This window comes from Trichophyton verrucosum (assembly GCF_000151505.1).
Source record: "Trichophyton verrucosum HKI 0517 chromosome Unknown contig00219_1.f1.exp, whole genome shotgun sequence".
Taxonomy (NCBI): domain Eukaryota; kingdom Fungi; phylum Ascomycota; class Eurotiomycetes; order Onygenales; family Arthrodermataceae; genus Trichophyton; species Trichophyton verrucosum.
In genome coordinates, this window is record NW_003315506.1 from 22,424 (window position 1) to 43,987 (window position 21,564).

General features: G+C 48.4%; 9 protein-coding genes across 9 annotated transcripts; 3 read left to right on the plus strand and 6 right to left on the minus strand.

Annotated features, from left to right (window-relative positions):
• Positions 1-828: 828 nt before the first annotated feature.
• TRV_02542 (uncharacterized protein) lies at positions 829-3,990 on the minus strand (the record flags this gene model as incomplete). Its single annotated transcript, XM_003023270.1, has 4 exons — positions 829-3,600; positions 3,706-3,800; positions 3,879-3,913; positions 3,986-3,990. 4 exons carry the CDS (start codon positions 3,988-3,990, stop codon positions 829-831), a joined length of 2,907 nt encoding a protein of 968 aa, XP_003023316.1.
• Positions 3,991-4,673: 683 nt separating this feature from the next.
• TRV_02543 (uncharacterized protein) lies at positions 4,674-6,148 on the minus strand (the record flags this gene model as incomplete). Its single annotated transcript, XM_003023271.1, has 3 exons — positions 4,674-4,898; positions 4,975-5,919; positions 5,996-6,148. 3 exons carry the CDS (start codon positions 6,146-6,148, stop codon positions 4,674-4,676), a joined length of 1,323 nt encoding a protein of 440 aa, XP_003023317.1.
• A 1,595-nt stretch (positions 6,149-7,743) lies between these two features.
• Positions 7,744-8,236, minus strand: TRV_02544 (uncharacterized protein; the record flags this gene model as incomplete). The annotated part of the gene is made up of 2 exons (XM_003023272.1): positions 7,744-8,164; positions 8,232-8,236. 2 exons carry the CDS (start codon positions 8,234-8,236, stop codon positions 7,744-7,746), a joined length of 426 nt encoding a protein of 141 aa, XP_003023318.1.
• A 606-nt stretch (positions 8,237-8,842) lies between these two features.
• TRV_02545 (uncharacterized protein) lies at positions 8,843-9,535 on the minus strand (the record flags this gene model as incomplete). Its single annotated transcript, XM_003023273.1, has 2 exons — positions 8,843-9,076; positions 9,131-9,535. 2 exons carry the CDS (start codon positions 9,533-9,535, stop codon positions 8,843-8,845), a joined length of 639 nt encoding a protein of 212 aa, XP_003023319.1.
• Positions 9,536-10,865: 1,330 nt separating this feature from the next.
• TRV_02546 (uncharacterized protein) lies at positions 10,866-11,408 on the plus strand (the record flags this gene model as incomplete). The annotated part of the gene is made up of 2 exons (XM_003023274.1): positions 10,866-11,218; positions 11,285-11,408. The coding sequence occupies 2 exons, from the start codon at positions 10,866-10,868 to the stop codon at positions 11,406-11,408; spliced, it is 477 nt and encodes a 158-aa protein (XP_003023320.1).
• Positions 11,409-11,873: 465 nt separating this feature from the next.
• Positions 11,874-14,656, minus strand: TRV_02547 (CDF zinc transporter (Msc2), putative; the record flags this gene model as incomplete). Its single annotated transcript, XM_003023275.1, has 4 exons — positions 11,874-12,759; positions 12,831-13,049; positions 13,115-14,221; positions 14,301-14,656. The coding sequence occupies 4 exons, from the start codon at positions 14,654-14,656 to the stop codon at positions 11,874-11,876; spliced, it is 2,568 nt and encodes an 855-aa protein (XP_003023321.1).
• Positions 14,657-15,268: 612 nt separating this feature from the next.
• On the plus strand, positions 15,269-16,847 carry TRV_02548 (uncharacterized protein; the record flags this gene model as incomplete). Its single annotated transcript, XM_003023276.1, has 3 exons — positions 15,269-15,394; positions 15,483-15,749; positions 15,897-16,847. The coding sequence occupies 3 exons, from the start codon at positions 15,269-15,271 to the stop codon at positions 16,845-16,847; spliced, it is 1,344 nt and encodes a 447-aa protein (XP_003023322.1).
• Positions 16,848-17,271: 424 nt separating this feature from the next.
• TRV_02549 (uncharacterized protein) lies at positions 17,272-19,687 on the plus strand (the record flags this gene model as incomplete). Its single annotated transcript, XM_003023277.1, has 5 exons — positions 17,272-17,379; positions 17,443-18,351; positions 18,411-18,564; positions 18,623-19,417; positions 19,500-19,687. The coding sequence occupies 5 exons, from the start codon at positions 17,272-17,274 to the stop codon at positions 19,685-19,687; spliced, it is 2,154 nt and encodes a 717-aa protein (XP_003023323.1).
• A 468-nt stretch (positions 19,688-20,155) lies between these two features.
• Positions 20,156-21,305, minus strand: TRV_02550 (mitochondrial tricarboxylate transporter (Ctp), putative; the record flags this gene model as incomplete). Its single annotated transcript, XM_003023278.1, has 3 exons — positions 20,156-20,760; positions 20,929-20,977; positions 21,057-21,305. 3 exons carry the CDS (start codon positions 21,303-21,305, stop codon positions 20,156-20,158), a joined length of 903 nt encoding a protein of 300 aa, XP_003023324.1.
• Between the last annotated feature and the right edge of the window lie 259 nt (positions 21,306-21,564).

The following is a 21,564-nucleotide window of genomic DNA, read 5'->3' on the forward strand; positions in this document are numbered from 1 at the left end:
CCCAACGAGGCAGTAGCAGCAGGCCAACCCTTGGGATATTTCAAACGACATCTTTGTATTGATAGACAGTTAACAACACGACGAGTACCTCTGTACCTAGTTGAATAAGTCAATGAAAATGGATAAAAATACCCGAAGACTCTTTAGAGCTGCCCGTCGGGGCATCATCCTTTCCCTGACCATCGCAGCGGATCGGCAGTTTACCTTACAGGTATGTACATCGCAAGAGCACAGCTATGCCATAACTGTAACTCAGTAGCCACGAGTGCTAACCTACGAAAAGTCATTACAAGCTGCCAGAAAAGGTTCCGTGGCCCATGCAGCGGCGGGGGCGCTCGCCATTTGCATGGCGAGCGCCGTAGAGAATCTGAATGGGGTAAAAAGGAGAATGAGGCGTAGGTACACTAATGTCTATAAAGACATCCGTGACATGGTCAAAGCCCGCAACCATCTCGCCCACCGTTTTGGGCATGGGATAAAGCCTTTCAGTTGGGAAGGTCCTTATAAAACTCTCACCCGTTTCCCTTCCCTCCTATGTGAGTTACGGAGAGTAAGTCGAGAGGGGAGATAACCCCAATTGCTACCATATCGACAACCACCTGGAAGAGGAGCTCTTCCATCCGCTCATTCGTCATATAAAAACAGCAGTGAAATGCCTAGAAGGCAGGGTGATCAACTGGGTGGGCATCTCGTTTATTAACTAGTAAGAAAACTGGGGGATGCTGTGGCCTCTTCCAAAAGACAAGAAAATACTTTATATATCAGAATACCAAAAACTAACAACATTAACCAGGGGGTCATAATAGGCGTAAGCGAAGTATCGCCAGCTTATCGTCTGTCAAAGAACCAGCTGCTACGTTTTGGGCCGGCACTTGTCGAGGAATCCTGTGCCTGGACACCGGACAGGGTGGAATTGGACGGTGCGTCTGCACCACCGCCGCCACGAAGTGGTTTCGCTATCCTCGAGCCTCCAAACCCGAAGCCAGCCGAGTCGGAGGAAAGGCCTTTAGTAGAGCCGGCTTTGGCGGCTTCTAGGCGTTCCTTGACGGCTGTGAGCTGCACTTCGAACCTGTGGGTAGAGGAAGAGAAGGATAGGTTAGCTTCTTTGGTTATGATGTATTTGTGATATTGATTCAAAACACACCTGTGGTTGGCAGCCGTTAGCTTTTCCTGGCTTTCCTGGAGAAGGGCCTCTAGGCTCTCGATTCGTTCATTTCTGGCTATCAACTTCCGTTCGGCAATGGCGACCTCCCGCTTGAGGCTACCGTTCTGTTCCACCAGTTGGCGTTGTACATGAGTCAACTGCTCGAGATTGCGCTCCAAAAATGCCATCTTCTTCTGCTGGGCACGGTTGTTGGATGACTGCAGGACTTGTTTGTACTGCTCACGGGTCTCATCCAGCGATATTTCAAGCTCGACTACCCGTTCACATCGATTCTGCAAGTCGCGCATAAGAGATTTCTTCATGATGTCAAAATCAGCAATCTGCTGCTGCAGAGTCTTGCTGTTGATGGTCGCACTTCCTCCTGCACTGGCAGAGGATCCATTGGGCTGAGAGCGCGCTGTAGAGTCGGCGACAGACTGTCTCAGGCGGGTAAGCTCTTCATCTCTGAGAGATAGCTCACGTCTGAGATGTTCCATGGCCATCTTCTCCAGCTCGTTGCCTTCAGAGTATGCCTGGCTGAGTTTTTCCTTTATTTCTGAAATATCCGCCTCCCCAAGATTCTGTTCGAGAAGATCGTCGACTTCTTGCTGAAGCACAGCTATCTTATCCAACAGCTTTCCGTCAAAAGCCCCGTTGAAGCCTTCTTCACGGCTGGTCATGGCAAGCTCAGCTTGTCTGATTACCCCCTGGGCTTCCACCAAGCTTCCTCGTAACTCAACAAATTCCTCTGGGGAGACCGCTTCGCCTGCAGAGCTGGTTGCATGTAGACTGTCTACACGCTCGATCAAGTTCCTTATCTTGCGCTCGTTCTCAGAGAACACGTCCACCTTCATGTCAAACCCGGCCATCATCTTAGCCATCCGTTCTGCCTTCTTTTTGTCTTTCTCGTCCAAGGCTGCGCTCGTCTCCTTGGCACGCATGCGCACGTCAAGAAGCTGTTGCTTGAGGTCATCCAGTTCAGCCGTAAGCTCGGAGTTGGCTTCCTTCAGGGTATCCATAGTGATGGCTTGCTCCTTGCTTTCATATGATACCTTCTCCAGCTGCATGCGCAGCTCGTTGACCTCCGCGTTCAGTTTCTCGTTGTCTTTGCCGGTTCGGACAGCATTCTCCTTGAGTATCTTAAGCTCCTCCTTTTTCTCTTGGACTTCCTTCTCTGCGTTGGCGATGTACGTTTCCTTTTCTGCGAGCTGATCCTGCAGTTCGTTCTCTCGCCGCAAAAATTCCTCCCGCTCGTCTCGTTCCAGGACAATACTTGGTGTGCTAGATCGTTCTCCAAATCTTGATTCTGGCCGGCTTGGGGCCTCTGATCGAGACATATCGGACTGCAGTCGGGATGGAGTTCCTGGACGGGGAGTACGGGCATCCGCCTTGAGGTTTCCCACCGTATCTGTCGATCGCAAGGTCGTCCATTTCTCTTTTGAAAGGTTTTCTCCAGTTCGCCAGACTTGCACTTCGTTCTCTAGAGCAGATATGTAGGTTTCGAAAGTAGTTACCTGGCTCTGAGCCTTCTTGAGAAGGTGCTTGAGCTCTGCTGGACTCAATTCCTGGTTAATCTTCGCCTTGTTCTTGATGGCCTTTGCTCGTCCACCGAAGCGAAGAGTGCTAAGCGTTTCAGCATCGTTGTAGCTACTAGGAGAGCAGTTAATTATCAGTGTCGTTCGGGAGTTACCTCCCAGACTTTCTTGCAGAATTCTAGTGAGCTTCGAATCTCGGTATGGAATGTGAGTAGATTTGCCGTCAGTGAGAGCGTTAATGACCATCCCCAGTGCACTCAAACTCTTGTTAATTTTCTTCGCTTCTTCGAGGGTCTGTCCACTGGCGCCGGTTTTGCCCACCTTTTCACTGCCAGCAAGATCAACAAGGAAAAGCTGACCGCTCTTGGCCGACCCAGTCTCGACATTCTTCTGAGTGATGGTGATGACAAATATCGAGTGCGAGCGAGACGATTCCTGATTCATATTCGTTGCCGCAACTGCTCTCGAGGTATCACCCCTTCTCATCACCTCAAACACCTCCTGTACACTGGACACGTATATTTCAAGCAAGCCCTTGACGTAGACGCCCCTTGATTTCTCCTCGTGAACGGGTAGGTTATCATTTTGCGGCACCAGCAGGTCTCTTATCCGTTCCATATATATCTCCATGTAACTGACACGCACGGTGTATTCAATGTTGCCAGGGCTGGTCAGGATGCTGGTGAAGATCTGCTCGACGATACGGGGTATGATTCCCTTGCCATCGGGGTCGTCGATATCGGATCCCATCATCGTGTATGACTTTCCCGCTCCTGTCTGGCCGTACGCAAACACAGTTCCATTATATCCATTCATAATATCATCAACAGTCGACCTGATCGAGAAATCAAACACATTTGACTGCTTCGAGTTCATGTCAAATATACGGTCGAAGGTAAAGGAGCTAGATGCCTCTTTTGACTATATCATCAATACCAGTTTGAGTTAGTTTTATGCGTCTGCTATTCTTTTTCTTCATTCTCTTCTTGTGTCCATCAAACTTCACCAGCAACAAGGAAAACGTACGTTTATTCTGCATGTCTCTTCGGATTCGAACTCCACGATCGGCTCGCCTCCATTGGCAATTTCTACTTTGTTCTGCGGCCTAAATCGTGCAACAACTATAGCAATCAAACGGCGCAATAGTTAGCTAGCCTGAGCAAGGAGAGGAGCTATCCGGTGATAAGTCGACCACGTACCCTTGATGGTGTTGAAGCCTCCAGAAGCACCGGAACTATTTGTCACCAGCAAACATGTTTGTTAGTTTCCGAACATAGCCATTATCGGTTTATTCCGACCAACTTACGCCATGGTTTGGGCTCTGTTCGGAGGAATCGTCCTCGGCCCTTGGGTCAGGAGAGGGGACACCTAGCTTGCGAGACAGCGAGAAAGTCCGCCAGCGGGGAGTCTTGAGGAGTAACAGCTAAAATATGGCCAGAAGACAAGATTCCAAAATGCATCAATAAAAAGGGAGTGTAGTGGGTAGGAGTAATATTTATTTGCTCTATTGTCGTTGTTTTCCGTGCTGGCTGACGAAACTGGCTCAATATTTATTTTCCAGGTTCGAAGCGGCCCAAGGGGTTGGCAGAGCGAGAGGGACCCACGTGAGTTTATCGCCCTTGTCAACACACGCGAACAAGCGCTGCCTTAGGCGCCAGACGACGACCAGGGGCAGGCAGCGCGCTTCGCTGGCGAGCAACCCTTAGTATCGTGGAAGGACATCGCCAGCCATCACCATTACTAAAATGGGGGACATGCAAGGTTAACTCGAGGTACGGGAGGATTTGCCCCTGGCTTAGCTGACTAACTCGCTTGTTGCCCCTGGACCCGAGCCAGATAACCAACAGAGCATGGGTTCCTGACATGATTGGCGCAGCGAGAGGCGGACACACAGTGAGTTAAACGGGAAAGGGGAATATTTTATACACTCGCTTCTAACTAGCTAACTAAGGTCACGGTAAGGTGTATACCACCGATAGATGCAAAGCATGGGGTCATTTCAGGTCTCTCAGTAGCCGTGACTCAACCTTCTCCAGTCTCTGGACAACGATGGCCGTGGCAGCACCGCCTCCGTTGCAAATAGCTGCGAGGCCATACTGGCCTGGCTGCAGCTGGTGGAGAAGAGTAGTAAGGATTCGCGAGCCAGAACTTCCAAGCGCGTGGCCAATGGAGATAGCGCCTCCGACAGGGTTGACACAGGCATTCTCAAGACCCAGGATCTATGGGAGTTAGACAAAGTTAGCCACGGTTAACAGACAAAAGAGAGAATTTGAAGAGTGCGAACGGGATACGAACCTTCTCGTTCGCCTTGATGACGGCAGCAAAGGCCTCGTTGAACTCCCAGACAGAGATCTGGTCCTTAGTTAGGCCTGCCCGACTTAGGGCAATTGGGACAGCCTTGGCTGGGGCAACAGGGAAGTCGACTGGGTCAATTGCGGCATCTGCATGGGAAACAATACGGGCAAGTACACGATTGCCGGAGCCGTACTCGCGGGCGAGAGCTTCGTTTGTGATGACAAGAGCAGATGCACCGTCGTTAAAGGTCGAGGCGTTTCCGGCGGTAATAGTTCCGGTACCGTCCCGGACGAAGGCGGGTTTCAGGCTGCGTATTTTATCGGCGCGGAGGTCCTCAAACCCTTCGTCCCTATTGACGACAACTTCGCCCTTCTTCGTTTTGATTGTGACAGGAGTAATCTCATCGTCAAATTTGTTCTCCTTCCACGCGGCTTGCGCACGTTCATAGGACTGGATGGCATAGGCGTCCTGCTCCTCCCTTGTGATATTGTGCTTCTTTGCCGTGTTCTCAGCACAGACACCCATATGGAATTGGTTATAGACGTCCCACAGTCCGTCTTTAACCAACCCGTCCTCCAGCTTCATGTCTCCGAAGGGGGCTTGCTGGCTGGCGCGGGGTAGGTAATAAGGCACACGGGACATATTCTCCATTCCGCCGGCGACCTGAGCTTCAGCAAGGCCAAGCTGGATGTTCTGTGCCGCCATGACGACCGCCTTCATGCCCGAGGCGCATACTTTGTTGATGGTGACAGCTTCAACCGTTGTGGGAAGGCCGGCGAAGATTGAAGCCTGTCGGGCAGGGGCCTGGCCGACGGAGCCCTGGAGCACATTTCCCATGTAGACATCAGTGATTTTCTCGACAGGAACCTTGGACTTGCTGATGGCTGCCTTTATGGCTTCAGCACCAAGCTTCGGTGCCGGGACCGTGGTGAACGGGCCGTTGAACTGTCCTCCCCATTCATTGGTTAGACCAACATCTCAAAGAAATATGAGTGTATTCGTACACGTTCTATGGACTCACCTTTGCAGTTGGCGTCCTAGCAGCGCCGAGAATATATGCATCCTGAATTTCTCGTCGAAGTGCGCCGGATGTGCTGAAATGTCGCTGGACCTGTCCAAGTCGTTGCGCCGAGCCGCGGCTGGCAAGGCTGGCCAGTCTGGAAGTATGCATCATTCTTAGTCTTGAAAGGTGCAGGATGGCGGAGCGAAGGGAGACGCAGCAGCACTCCACAAAACTCCTGTATATGTATATCTGTCTCGAGCAAGCAGGCTTTGATGCTGTCAAAGATGAATCTGAATCTTCTTCTGTTTCTGCTTCGTCGTCCTCCCTCTTTTTTTTGCCGCGAGGGAGCACCTCGGGAGTTTCTTTTTGGTCCGAGCTCCCTCTCTCCTGCCGAAACTACCCGCGATCACGTGCAAAATTCTTCGGCTGTTCGGCACCGCCAACCGAGATGACTCAGCATCCGTAAAGGGACTGTCGGGTAGGTCGACCTGCTATCACGAGACTTCGGGTCATGGAGCCCGCCATCCCGTCCTTCAAGTCTGCATATGTTGCACATTTTACCTGTCCTCATATTGTTAACGGTCTCCGAGTTCTGAGACGCTCAAGTCCTCTGCCGAAGTCATTTATTCTGGCCTCCTTGATTAGGGATTAGGGAAACCTCAGAATACCATAATTTGCCAGCATGGTATAGAGATGGCGTCCTCCAAATCAGGAATATAATAGCTGCACATTCTCCTGGTAGCTCTCTCGCGATTTTTCACGATAATTGCGGAGGGTCAAGAGGAACACGCTAAGGAAACGGAAAAGCGGCTACTTCAATTATTAACGGCTCTATAGACCAATCCTATTTGTTTCGAGCTACCCTCTCGAAGGAAACATCCTTGATGATATTGTATGGCTTCTCTCAGAAGTTAGGTTTGAAGAATTTGAAGTTTAAGAGCAATCCGCGATGCGGAGCTCGACGAGTAGCATCGTGAACTCGAGAGAGTATCGAAAACATTTTGACGCAATGTTAAAGAGAGAACTTGATGAGCTGTGTATAAATATCCCAGGATTCTACAAGGCCTTTTTTCAAGGCATCGAATGGCTGCGGCCGCCAGGGCTGTATTTGAAAGATGTTCGGAAGGGAAGGACCCCCTTTACAGCAACGAGTCTGGCTGGAGAGAATGGTCGTGCGAAGGAAGAAGATATACTAAGCTGATTCCAATGGACAATGGGCGAATTCGTTCGCCTATATAAGGAGGAGTATGCACCAGACCAGACACAAGTACGACAAGCAATCTCACGCCTGGTTCGAGCTGCGACGGTATATGACGGAGATGATAATCGCCCAAGACCGTCGCCTGATTTGTAAAAGTGGTAGCTTATGTGCTTGTTGACGTTTCTACCACACCTTTAATCACTTGAAGATACCACGAAATCTGTTTCAAGCCCGACGTGAACTATTTTTGTTATTCTTATTCGGTAGCCAAGCCAAGGGGATTATAGGATCAAACCCCGTGCTCTGCTCGGTATGGCAACTCCGCAGGCCTTCCTTGACATCTTGCCATATCCACCAGAGCTTCATCCAATGAAGAAGCTTTAGAGCTTTTGAGATGATCGGGACAATCCAATTTTTGTCTCTTTTTACTATAAAGACATCAACCAAAGCGTAAGGAGGATTTCAAAAATGAAAGTTAAAGTGGGTAATACAACCTAGTCTTATTATAGGCAAAATAATATCAGTAAAAGCTCATAAACGGGGAGACTAGATAATTATAATGAGGCTAAATGACTGGAAGCTGTTTAATAATACCATTCTTCTTCTCAGCAACATACAGATGCTGGTTTCCTGGCGCAGTTGCGAAGTAAAGAGATTGTCTGATGACATCACCAGAGAGTCTAGTGGCACCAGCGGTTGCTGGTGTGACAATACCTGCCTCTAAAATCCAGTCAGACACAGCATTGCCTTGCAAATCCAGTAGCTGTATCTCAACGGAGATTTGCCGTCGCCTGAGTGTTCCACCAGCCGTTGTTATTAGGACATCAGCGCCATATCCCATGTAGGTTGGAGGGATGCCCAAGGCTGTTATATCCGTATCAAAGACTGTCAAGGTGTTACTTCCAGTGTCGTTGAGTATTGTGACATCGATCGAGATGGCAGGAGATAAGAGACCCGGAACTGGCCTAACTCGTGCAAATATCTGCCTGGTTTAATGGTATGTATCAATGTGTATGGCTGAGTAAATCCTTACTAGAAACCCAGGATACTAACCTCATGCCCAGGGGCTTGGCCTGATGGGTAGTGATTTTATCTCGTGCGGTGGGCGAGTTGCTGGTTCAAAGGCTGGAGGGGGTATGAATGTAAGCCAGGAGGTCGGCCTCACAAGAATGTACTAGACAGAAATGCGTACGCTCTCAGACATAGGCTGAGAAGCCTGGCTCGGAACCATAGCCTGTGAGGATAGCTGCTGGCCATAACCCTAGATTAAAATAAGAGTAAGCACAGAATCGTTTTGCGAGAATGGGTGTGAAGAAAAGTACCTCGACCCAATATGGTCGCTTGAAATCAATATTCTTATGGGGAACAACTTTGCCATCCTGGATCCATTTGAATTGTCCTGGGAGCTCATTTTCACGATACAGGTTGATAGCTGTTTGGAGGTTTTTTTTTCTGGGGCTCACTTGTGGTAGGATCATCAATCATGGTCTGTAGCTCCGTGATACGTCCTGATACATCCCACTGAATGGGGTGCGGACATGCAGGCAGTGGGTTGAAGGGGCGGGTCGACATGGCTTGCGAAGTGCAGTGAAAATAATGACCTGAGGCGGGGGTTGAGTGGCGAGGATGGTGGGCTGCCTTTTATTTTGTGTCAAAGTCTGCCGCTACACCAAAAGGAGTGAGCTCACACTAATGGTAGGCAGAGCTGAAGTTTGACAGTATGCTTTTTCTTGAAACTCAACAAGCGCTTGCATTGCAACTGGTTGCCAATGACTCAGCTCCACGCTCCGCCGCATGCCTGCGATTCGTGGTTTCGAATAGTTGATGCCCAGAGTGTCACAGGAGTCGCGATAGTTCTCTCGCTGAAAGGATATATTGTCGAGCCACTTTTTGTTGCTCTGTAAAAACTGCTAGTTCCCCTGGATTGTCCTCTATCAAAAATGTCACCTTACCTGAACCTCGGAGGCTTCAACATCGGCAGCCTCAAGCTCCTTGTGCCACAAAAACGCATTCAGGCTATCGTCGTGTTTTGAATTGTCGTCGCAGGGTGTCTCTTGGCTCATACCGAATGATTCACAGCTACTTTTTGCCTTAGCCAGAGCTTTCTCAACAAACGCCGACTGCCACCATGGGTCAGACATGTCCATCCTGTCGGACTTGCGTACTAGTGTTTTAAGGGGCTGGACATCGGTTAACCAGTCGGGCTCGCTTTGAGGGCTCTCCGCCCTTCGTTTACGGCTTGCCTGAGCCTTTGGATATTTGGTAGCTGTTGTCCGTTTCTGACGGCTGGGAGTGAATGAGTACTTCTCCCTTTGAAGAACGTACCATAGCAGTGTATCAACGCTCTGAGTGGACATGTTGTGTTCGAAAAAATAACCCCTCTGCGGTCCGCACGGTCAAAAGAAACTAGGCGTGCCAGTCTTGACGAGCTCACTTGCTGGTGTCGTGAAATGAAAGGAATACTTCATCTAGTCGGCTTCTCCTTTCTGGATTGCCTCTAGCATGTCGTGAGCTTAGCGCTCTTCGCCGCTAGCTGTCTCTCTGGGCCTAAGACATGCTGTTAAAGTCTGCCGCTACACTAAAACGAGTGAGCCCACACTAATAGTAGCTCTGTGACTGTGTGTGACTGTGGTGATCATGGTGGATTCTGCCTGCGAGCCTGGGTGTCTCCCTCCTCGAGAAGATGACCTAAGCCGCTATCCGGTCACGAGACTTCTGCTACGTGGATACCACCGCTAGTTTATTTTGGGTTAGCGCCATACACTCCCTTACACAGGATCTTACCAGAGGTAAAAAGGTACTTCTTCTCTTTTCTCTTTACTCTTTTACTCTCACAACTACGGAGTAGTTACCTCTCTCTCTACGGAGTATACTTCTTACTTTGTAGACTTACTTCTCTCTTTACCTTTACCTCTTCTTACTATACCTCCTTTTCCCCCCTCTTCTCTCTCTCCTTTCTTTACTCCATAAGAATAACAAGTACTCCCTCTAATCCCCTTACCCTCCCTAACCCTCCCCCTAAGGCCGAACCCTAACCCTACCCTAAGTCTTATTAAAAGAAAGGAGGAGGTAAAAGGGAATATAAGGTGTAGTAAGTAAAGAGGGAGTAAGGAGAGTAAAGTAAATTAGGTGTAGTGTCCACAGCTCAGCCCCTTAGGTTAGGTACCTCTAAGGCGCTGTCACGAGACTTCGGATATTTATTTTTCCTATAATTAGTCATTTCTGCTTAGTCATTCAATTAGTCATACCAGAACGGCGGAAAAAGCAACGAAAGAGAAAAAGGAAGGCGGAAGAACGAGCAGAGAACTAAAACATCCACCAACTGCAGGAGAAAAGACACCATAAAAATCGTCAAGGAGAACAGTAAAGGAAAAAGGAAGAGAAGGGCTTGCGCGGCTATTGAGATAACCAGAAGGGCAGCTACTCACCCCGCAAAATAGAGATTGCTTTCTTCAAGCCCGATCAGCGAGGGAACCACCAACAGGACAGGGTACCGCCACTATCACAATAGCCGCCAGGGTTGTTCGTCCAGTCTATCTACCTGTCTCGATATCTCCCTCCCCGCCATGTCGACCTCAGCTCGCCGTCGCCTCATGAGGGACTTCAAGGTATGTTGTCGCAGCTACCACTACAAGCAGTTCCTGTCTGCTACGAGGGCTTTCACTAACCGTGGCTTTGTTGTAGCGGATGCAAACCGACCCTCCCGCCGGCGTCTCCGCATCTCCTATCGCCGATAATGTCATGACTTGGTACTCAAGCTGTGCCCAGCCGTATTGTTACTGTATGGCCGGAAGCGTGCTAATACTTATGTCTAGGAATGCTGTTATCATTGGGCCTGCCGACACACCATTTGAAGATGGAACTTTCCGCCTCGTGATGCATTTTGAAGAGCAGTATCCGAACAAGCCCCCAGGCGTCAAGTTCGTCAGCCAGATGTTCCATCCAAACGTTTACGGCACCGGAGAGTTGTGTCTAGACATCCTGCAGAACCGCTGGAGCCCAACTTACGATGTTGCTGCCATCTTAACTAGTATCCAGAGGTAAGGCATTCTCGAACCTACCATTAGCCAGAGTAACTTACTAAACTGGGCGGCTTGCCAAAATAGTTTATTGAATGATCCCAACACGTCATCCCCTGCCAACGTCGAAGCCTCTAATCTCTACAAGGATAACCGCCGAGAGTACACCAAACGTGTTCGTGAGACCGTTGAGAAGAGCTGGGAGGACTAATCTATGTCTTCCTCGCCTCACAGCTGTTTGAACGAAGTTCTTGATTAATATAACGCCGCTGCCATACCGCCAATCATTCCTATGATTCTACGACTCACCGCTTCCCAATCCCACCATTATCTCCTTCTCTTTCGATATTTTTGTTCGCCATGCACAGCGTTGGGGTTATGGCGTTGAGTGCTTTCTATGTTACATACCCAGATCACCTTACAGACCTCAATATATGCCCTTATTAAACTTTGCAGCTATATACAAATCATACTGCATTTTTCGATAAATGCCCGTTCGTAGGACATAGGATTGGTAGTTTTCATTAGGCAATAATTAACTCGGGAAATCATAACATTGGTAGATTAGATACATGACTACCAACTGGTTTAGTGTACACCCATATCAAATATATTAACTGCAGTATGTAAGGAAGGATGTTCATCCGACCACGTGTTGAGTAAGTACCTCCCATTACTATTTACCTCCACCACACCAACATTTGCCATCCCCTTCTCTTTCGACTTGGATCAAAACGTCCATCCCTTTCTCGCTCAAGTAATCGGCCACACGGGTATGGACATCTGACAAATCTGAGTTTTTCGAAGCAATGATGTGTATGACCCCGAGGACGCGTCTATTGCCATGGTCGTCGACAGGCCCATGGCTGTGGCTGTGACTGCCACACTTCGTATGACCGTGGGCATGATTGTGGGTGTGGGAGTGATTATCAGAGTGGGAGTTGTAGCTATGATGTGAAGAGCAATGGCTTCCCCCGCGGTTATGCTGATGGCTGTTATGTGTATGTGTATGGGTATGGCCATGGTCATGGTCATGGCTATGACTGTGACTATGATGTTTGTGGTTATGGTCGTGGACGGTATCATCGAGCCAGAATTTTGGCACGGTATATCCAACTACCCCCCGCATGACACTAACCCCAGCAAGAGTATCCCGAAGACTATACTCAACGTCTGCCGGCAATGCGAGAAGCAGGGTCTTCGAGCTGCTGATAACAAGAGGTATAGCTGAGACAAATATCAGAATCGCTATCAAGCACGACGCAATCGGATCGAACCCAGACCACCCGAAAAAGTGCACTAGTACAGTGGACGAAACAACCGCCACTGATCCAAGTGCATCAGCAAGTATATGTAAGAATATACCGTGCATATTTTCATTCCCGTGTCCATGATCATGATCGTGTCCAGCATGGCCGTGACCATGATGCGCATGGTCAAATGCAAATATCCCAACCATATTAACAACCAAGCCAAGCGAGCTTACAACAAAGAGGTCGCCAATCCTATGCACTTCGCTGCCTGACATCAACCGTTCCACGGCCTCGTATATTATCTCAACGCTAATAATCCTGTGGGATTGTCAGCAACTTTTGTCCATGGCGTGGTGTTTATTCAAGAAGGATTTACTTACATCAGAAACACACCGTTTCCAAAACCTGCAAGCGTATCAATTTTGCCGTAGCCATATGGAAAACGAGAGCTCGGTGGCCACTTGCTCATGACAGCGGCCGCTAGGCCAACAGCGAGAGCAAAACAGTCAAACAACATGTGAATACTGTCACTCAGCAGTCCCAGAGAACCAGTAACGACACCATAGGTCAACTGGACTACCATAAACGTTAGGTTCAGGCTATATACTAGGGTCAGCAAGATAATATGCCCAAAGTCCAGAACAAATACGAATGAACGACTCACTTCATAAAATAGAAAATACGGCGTGAATCCCTTTCCTTCAGGATAGCGTGTATAAAAGGCCACTGTTCGCACGCCCCTAAAAGCCATATAGTCATTCGAGAGGGTTTCTTTTCCATCTTTTCCTGTGAGTGGTTGTCGTTATGTACCATCTTGCAGTCGGCGAAGGATGCGAGACAAGCGAGCCCAAACCTAGTAGCTTGTAAGGGTATAATGTGTGTTTGAGATGTTACAAACGTAGCTATGATGGCAATAATGGCGCCCGACGCAATGGTAGGCAGACTCGGCCTGCCAGTAGCATCAATACCATATATCAATTGGGATGTTGCTGTGAATAACCCAACAACAAAGACAGGAAGGAATGATAGAGATACTGCACTGAAACCACCCGAGAACAAGACAACAAATAAGACCAACGCCCCAAGCACTGTGCCAATAACGAGGTTCACAGTAGCTGTATCGTCGATATTATCCTTCCTTGAAGCGAACTTTTCATCCACAGCGGTATCAGTGAGCGTCAAGAGAGAACCGGGGGACGGAAGCGTTATAGTAGCAGCAATGGCCATGTACCCTTTGAATACCTCTAGAGGTTGAGCAGAGGATATATAGGTAATATCCAAGACAGCCATGGCGACAATAAACAATGCTGATACCTTCCTGTGTTTAAGAGTCCGTATTGTTCTAGTCAACGTATTCCCACTAGAGCCAGTCCTCGAATCCGTGAAAATGTTCAATAGTAGCACAGCAATTACGACATCAAATCCGATCATGAAAGAAGCATAAAGGGGCAGGATCATCCATATTGCGGTTCTCATCCCATCGTAAAGACTCGAGCGATTCGACTGAAAGCCATCCGTAGGTCCAGCATTTCCATTCACACGCCCCTGGCGTATTTTTTCGTATATACCATGTACTAGTAGAGCAACAGATACATATGCACATGATACTACTAGCGGGATGCCAGCAAATCGAAGAGAATGCGACGTCTTCGTACTCTGGGTTTCGGATTTGGCAGTGCCCAAGCGGATGGGCCCTGCAAGGAGATAGGACATCACGAACGGCATGGCAGTAAGAAGACCAGAAATTATCTGTTGTCCAAGCCCTTGGGGACTGTGGGAGTAATCAGTTAGATGGCCTCCCACGATAAAAGATACTATAGTAGGAAATGGTTTTGAATGCGTGCACTAACCTGGCCGAATGTGGTACACGCTGCTTCAGAGTGGTTTGCATATGTACATGACTGCTGGTGGCATGTCCAAACGGAAGCTCATCTTGGGAGGCAGTATATCCATGCCCATGATATTCATCCCAGCTTGCTCCGCCATTCAAAGTGTTCATCAAGCCGGGGCCTTGCTTGTCAAGGTATTGAGTAGAGGCCTCCTCCTTGACAAGGTTAGAAGAGTAAACAGGTGCATGTGCATCTTGTAGTGGTATTGCGCCTCCTGTGTACGGCAACACCTGTGGTAAGGCATGGTTGGCTGAGTTGCCATGATTCCTCTTATGGCCGCGTCCGCGATGGGACTTCCCGCCACGGGCGCCATTCATGGCCTGCGAAATCAGTGGGGCCGACATTCCCCATTATCTCATAAGCTTGTTCAATCGAGATACCTAGGCCATCGCCGCATCCAGCGCGATAAGTCCGTTCAATGGATTGTCAAGAGTCGGTAGGGACTTGCTCGGCTGGCTGGTCTCGCTCCTGGCGTGAGAGTAAGTGAGTCGGCAGCAGCGTATCTCGGCTGTCCACGGAGACAAGGTATCGGCGTTAGCAATCAGGTAAATAAATTGCCTCGGGTACCTCCTCGTCACTGTGACTGTCTTCGCTGTCGTCGTCCAGCAAAGCGAAGTGGCCACTATCAACTTCGCCCGATCAGGGGGCTTTTTCGGGGTCGCAGATTTAGGGTTTATCAATCCGTTATGTCAGCATAAGAAGCTTATTTACCCGCCTCACGCCTTACCCAAAACAACTTAGTGCATCCATTTCGGAATATAGTTACTACGAACCGGCTTATATAATCGTCTACGGCTCCATTCCGTCCTGCAAAAAGCTGCTACGTGCCTGAACGAACTACATCAACCTCTTTCGACGAGGCCGACGACACCCCAATTGATAACAGCAACCGGGCTACATTAAATGGAGAGAAATCCGAATAGAGGACCATGACTCTGGTGCTGCTACTATCCATTCTTGCCATCGGTTTTTCTTCAGTAGCATTTATCCAACTGCTGCCCACACGGCGTGAGAAGAAATCATCCGAGACCCACGATGCAGTGTCAGTTCAGATCGTAGTTCTAGGGGATATAGGGCATAGCCCGCGGATGCAGTGCCATGCACTTAGCATTGCACGGCATGGTGGCCGAGTCACTGTTATAGGATACCATAGTATGCTTACTCTGGCTGCCCCGTTCGAGTTCCAATTCGCCAACACTTAACCGTGTTGCAGATTCTACTCCAAACCAGGAACTTCTGGATCATCCCCTTATATCAATTGTGGCCCTCCCATCCCCCCCAGCTCTTCTACAGACCAAGAAGAAATTCTTGTTTCCTGTTGCTGCGATCCTCGAGGTCTTGCAACAAGCATGGCACCTCTGGACTGCGCTAGGCTATCGTACAGGCCCTGCCCATTGGATACTAGTCCAGGTAAGCCTTTCCAGTAACGAACATCCCGTTTATCTGTCACCGCCCTTTACTTGTCTCTTTGCTATCATTGTTGAATAAATCGCGGACTTGAGACAAGGAATGAGCCTGCTAAGAACTTGTCTATAAACCTTGGGACAATGGCCACAGAATCCACCAGCAGCACCAACTCTTGCTCTCGCGCTACTTGCCTGCCACCTCCGGCATAGCCGTCTCATTATTGACTGGCATAATTTTGGGTATTCTATTCTTGCATTGAAGCTTGGGTCCGCCCACCCCATGGTCAAACTTATGGCATGGTATGAGAAAGCTTTCTCTTGTTATGCTACTGCCCACTTTTGTGTCAGCAATGCCATGGCTCGGATCTTGCGGGAGCAATTCGAGATTAAAAAGCCTCTTATGGTACTTCACGATCGGCCTTCTTCAGCCTTCAGCCCGATCTTTGATGAGAAGCGACGTCTTGCAATTTTGTCTTCAATTCCTGAGACAAGTCAAAGTGCCACAGATATTATCGAGGGCCGGTGTCGACTCCTTGTTAGTTCTACATCCTGGACACCTGACGAAGATTTTTCTCTTTTACTCGATGCTCTCTGTCGTTACTCTACATCGGCGAAGTCCTCAGTTCTCCCTTCGGTCCCTCTTCTTGTTATTATCACCGGAAAGGGGCCGCTAAAGGACATGTACCTCTCCCAGATAGACAAGCTAAAAGCTGAAGGAAAACTCTTCAATGTATTTATAAAAACAGCCTGGCTCTCCTTCGAGAATTATGCACAATTGCTTGCATGTGCCACATTGGGGGTCTGTCTGCATACAAGTAGCAGCGGTGTTGATCTTCCAATGAAGGTTGTTGATATGTTTGGTGCTGGCCTCCCAGTTGTTGGCTGGGATCAATACGAAGCCTGGCCTGAACTTGTCACCGAAGGGGTCACTGGGCTGGGATTTGATAGTGCAGATAAATTGTCGGGACTTCTCAAGAGCGTACTTGGCGGTGATGGAAGCGCTCTAAAGGTGCTCCGAGAGGGAGCGGTTAAGGAGAGTAGAAATCGCTGGGATCAGACATGGGACCCCATTGCTGGGACTTTTCTTGGCCTGGTCACCTAGCCCAGCCTCTAGTTATATATTGGGTCAGATTTTCAATATCTATAAAATATACAGAGAGCCAATAAGGTCGTCTTTGCACAAGGAACCGGGCTGTATTTGCGGCAAGCTGAATGCTATCAGTATATAGGATGGTTCACTCCGATACTATAACTTGCCCAGTACTTCTCTGTTTAGACCAGTAGTTAGGACATGGTACTCGTAACTAAATGATAGACGGGCACCGTTGAGTATAGAGCCCTAACCAAACTTCCGACTTGTAGTTATGTACGTTCAACTATTTAGGTGGTTAATGTGCTTAGATAACTAAGTAGTTAACTAGTTAGCCAATATTTCAGCCAGCAACTTCATTTAAAAAAACTAGTTAACCGCACCGTTTAACTAGTTACATGGATGTTTTTAAACTTCTAAATCATCCAACACAATCATGCTAGAACCTCTAGAGCTTCGATCGTATCCATCCTGCGACAACTGTCTGTCATGGTCAGCAGATGGCGAAATTGCTGTTGCCAGTGGGGAAATTGTCTATGTCCTGGTGTGTTGCGCATCTTCATGAAGCTCAACCATTCCAAGTCTAACTGATACAATCAATAAACAGTCCCCCAAGCCAAATAGAGAAGAGAAGCAGCAGGATCAGGCCGCTCAAAGGTCAAGTGGCGCGCAGTGGGACATATCCAAACTCAAAACCAATGCTTTCACACTGGATGAGCTGCCTCTTCTGCTCCCGGAGCCTGGTGCCACCTTTTCTATCGGCGAGGAGCAATCTATGAGCCATGCGATCGCTGTAGCCTGGTCCGCTCCCCGTCTGGCGGCATATGGAAAATGCATGCTAGCTGTATTAACTAGCAACCTAGCCTTATCTCTCTGGCAGGCGGTGGACGGTGCTTCCAAATGGAACAGAGCACTTGTTGTTAACCACGCGCTCAGGAAGTATTTCAAGACCCTCACGGGTGATAATGGCCCTCTGTTACGAAGAAAACAAAGAATTAGGGCATTTTCCTGGAATTATTTCGCCCCGAATAAGTTCAACGATCCAGACTCTTGCCATAATAGTGGCATAAATTTCCTCGTCGTCAGCAATGATACCAATGACATAGTGATTCTTAGGGTTACTGCACCCTCATATGGACAGAGTGCCAGTGCAGTTGTTCTTACTCATTACTCTGCATCTTCTGAAGGCATCTGCCTTTCTCGGTCTATAGAACAAGGCTCTGTATTCTCAGAATACACGGCAAAAAGGGCTACAATAACACGTGTTTCCTCAAGCACTTGGTTGAATAAACCAATGCTGGGGGACCATGGAGCTGCAGATTTACGTATCTGGTCCTCTCTAATTGCCTTTATGTTTGGATCGGAGTTGGCTATTCTACGCCTGGATCTTGACACTATTTCCATGAACACTGAGATTACGATCAAACGAATTGAGCTGCTTAACCTGGAGTGGACCCTTGACTATACAACGACCGACCGTGATATAAAGGGTCCATTACACTGGATAGAAACTGCAGTAGGTTCCTTGTTCCTTCAGCCACTGTATTACCATATCACTAATTCGCGTTGGCTCAGGAGACCAGCCACAATCTTGGGTTAGCAGCTGGTATAATATGTGGATTTGTTATTTTGACAATTCCCAAGAATATATGGTCGGAAAGTATTCTTAGGGTAGACATTCACGAAGAAAAATTCGACGCTTCACTTGCAAAATGGCATCCGATTTCAGGTATGGACATCAATATTTCCTAGCCCCTCCTGTTAAGTCATATTCTAACCAAAAGCAGGCTTTACTTCTCGAGTGGGGGATACAAGTAATAGCAGTGACCTCTATATCTTGACATTATCCTCCTTGCATCAACTTGAGTTTCCCAGCATGAGAAGCAAGATACAACCATTATCAAATGGCGACAAATTTTCACAAGACGATTACCTGAGAAGAAATGTTGAAGGTTGCAGGGATCGATTCGATCTAGATTATGACTTAGGTGGTATGTCAACAGCGAAGACTTGGGGCCTATGCAGCCATCGTGGATGGATAGCCACCTGTGCGACCTTTCATCCTACGGATATGGTACAGCACACTACTTCTTCTCAGGAAAGGACAACAATATTGTTTGCCCCTCCAAGCCTAGCAAGATCCGATCACACCGAACTAGGACTACCATGGCATATGCCAGCCATTACACCTAGCAGCATACAGCACTCCGCAGGCAAGGTTATAGCTTTCACTTTGGCGAATAAGCAACCACAATCTCCGGACGACCTCTGGTTGCGAAAACTACTATACGCGGCTGCTTGCTCTACGATATTTCATTCAGCCCTGGAATCATCTTCTCATGCAAAGGAAGTACTCCAATATTTAGCCCACGAGTCTAGTTTAGACCTAGGTTTAGAAATATCTCTGCTAGAGGATCTCGCCGAAGGATCGAACAAACTGAATGCTGTTACAATACCACCGAAATCAAGCGAGCAACTCGAAAGCAACGGAGCAGGCATATTCGAACAGTGCGATATCTGTGGCGGCGGGATTGAATGGTTTTCGCCAGTAGAGTCACAATGTGTGGGAGGTCATTTATTTGGTATGTAATGAATCCTTATAACTTTATCCATGCATCCTGATGGCTTTAGTTGGGTCCAGTGTTAATAAATGCCGATGTATAGCTCGGTGTGCGTTGACATTCTTGTCCATCCAGAACCCATCCATTTCAAAGAGATGCTGTAGATGTGGAAGGGAGTGCCTGGATAACACTAGTGAAGCGTTGGGTATCGAAGGTACCAAAGGGCTACTGGCAAAACTCCTTGAACGGTTTGATGAATGCCCTTACTGTGGAGGCAAGTTTAAGGCATAATCACTCCTCCCCCAAGGGTTTACTAAGAGTATAGTCGGGAAAGATGGGATAAAGCGGTCAGAGTAATAATAAGAAGTTTTGATATAACACCCGAGATTCAAAACCATCTAAAATATCAAACAAAGCAAGGCACTTTTATATCCAGAGAAATGCCCAAATCTATACAGGGACATGCACAGTATAATATAATTCAGCTGGCGATGGAAGTATGAAGACACAAAAATCGCCAAAATTAGCACCAAGAGGGCTATCATATCATAGGTTATCATCCACTCCAGGAATAAAGGATGGAAGGGGTATATCAGAGGCCAGGTCCTCTACAGCCATATACAAGGTCGAAACTCTTAAGGAGCAATGCAATTAATCAAACAACTTCGTCATTGCCTTATGAGCTGACTCGACACCGAGGCTGCAACACAGGAATATCAGCAAAGATCCATAATTTAATAAATGGGGCATGGATGTTTCTTACAAAGTTGCTGCATTGGCAGGGACTGCTCTTGCAAGAGCAGGACCAAACCCAGGGAAGAATGCCTTGTAGCCGCCGCTCGCATAAATACTTCTAATAGTGCCGCCGATAGTCGGTTTTCCGGGAGCACTTTGCAGCCGTGATTTGACGGTATCAACAGGGAAAACAGGTATCCACATCGCAATTCCGGCAGCTCCTCCCGCAGTAAGGATGGCAGGCAGAGATAGCTCTCCTGTGACATTACCATCTGCATCCTTGGGGGTTAAGCTTCGCTTAACATATTCGTACATAGCAAAGTAAGCAGCAGATCCGGGACCGTCGCGGGCGAGCGTCATGGCACTCCCGCGGAAGACACTGCGGATTCCACCCTCCTTGTATAGCTGCCGAACAACGTCAAGTCCACCGCTGTACTTTGGTTTTTGGCCAGCAGGTGGCGGGTGTTGTCCTTGAATCTGAAGCAGCACCTTGACTCGCTCAAAAGGGGCCGTAATCAAGGTCATAGGAATCGCAGAGAAGAAGCCGGCAGCAGATATCTGGGCAATGGTGAATTGAGGGGTGTTGTTGCGAACAGGGACGTCTGAAAAGGTGCGAACAAGGGTCTTCCCTAGATCATACCCCTATTGTACACAGTCAGATCGTCAGAACGACAGGAAAATAGGGCAAAGCGAACAAGGCGGCGGGCACATACCCAAAAGCTAACAGCAACTACAGAATACGTTACGTGTTAGTTGCAAGCAAGAATAATCTGAGAGAGGGCTGAAGAAGCACGTACACATTGGAGTGACTCCAACTAGGGGAGCAGAGACACCGGCATATAGTCCCTAGACAGCAGAGAAAATCAGTAACCAGAACAAGGCAAGACGAATATGCAATTAAAAAAAAGGGGGGGAGGTTACTCACTCTTGCTACACCCTCCCGGGCGATAGTCTTCTTAACAACATCTATGGCACCGGTGTAGACACCTCGCTCTGCGGTCTGGAGTCGCACTTTCACCAGGTCAAAGGGATGGCCAACCACAACGGCACAGACACCACCAACACCACCAGCTACAAACGAGCGGACTTGTGCAAGTGTAGTGTTCGTTGTGGTTGAGGGAGCTTCTGGTTCCTTTTGTGCCGGGACGGGCGCAGCGGGGACTTTGGATGCCATGCTCGAGGTATAACGGTATAGCTAGACAACAGTATGCAGTCTATTGGGAAAAGCGGGCACAGATATATGCAGAAAAGAAAGACGACTAGCAAAGTGAAGAAGACGAAGCGCAAAAAGGGGATCAAATAATACACTGGCTATCATATGGAAGACGAAGATGTTCGTCTTTTGCTGCTGCCGCGCTTCTTATCACTGGGCAGCTTCTTTTTGGCGCGAGCCGGGATTGGAACTCGGACCTCGGCTCGGCTCAGGATAATGT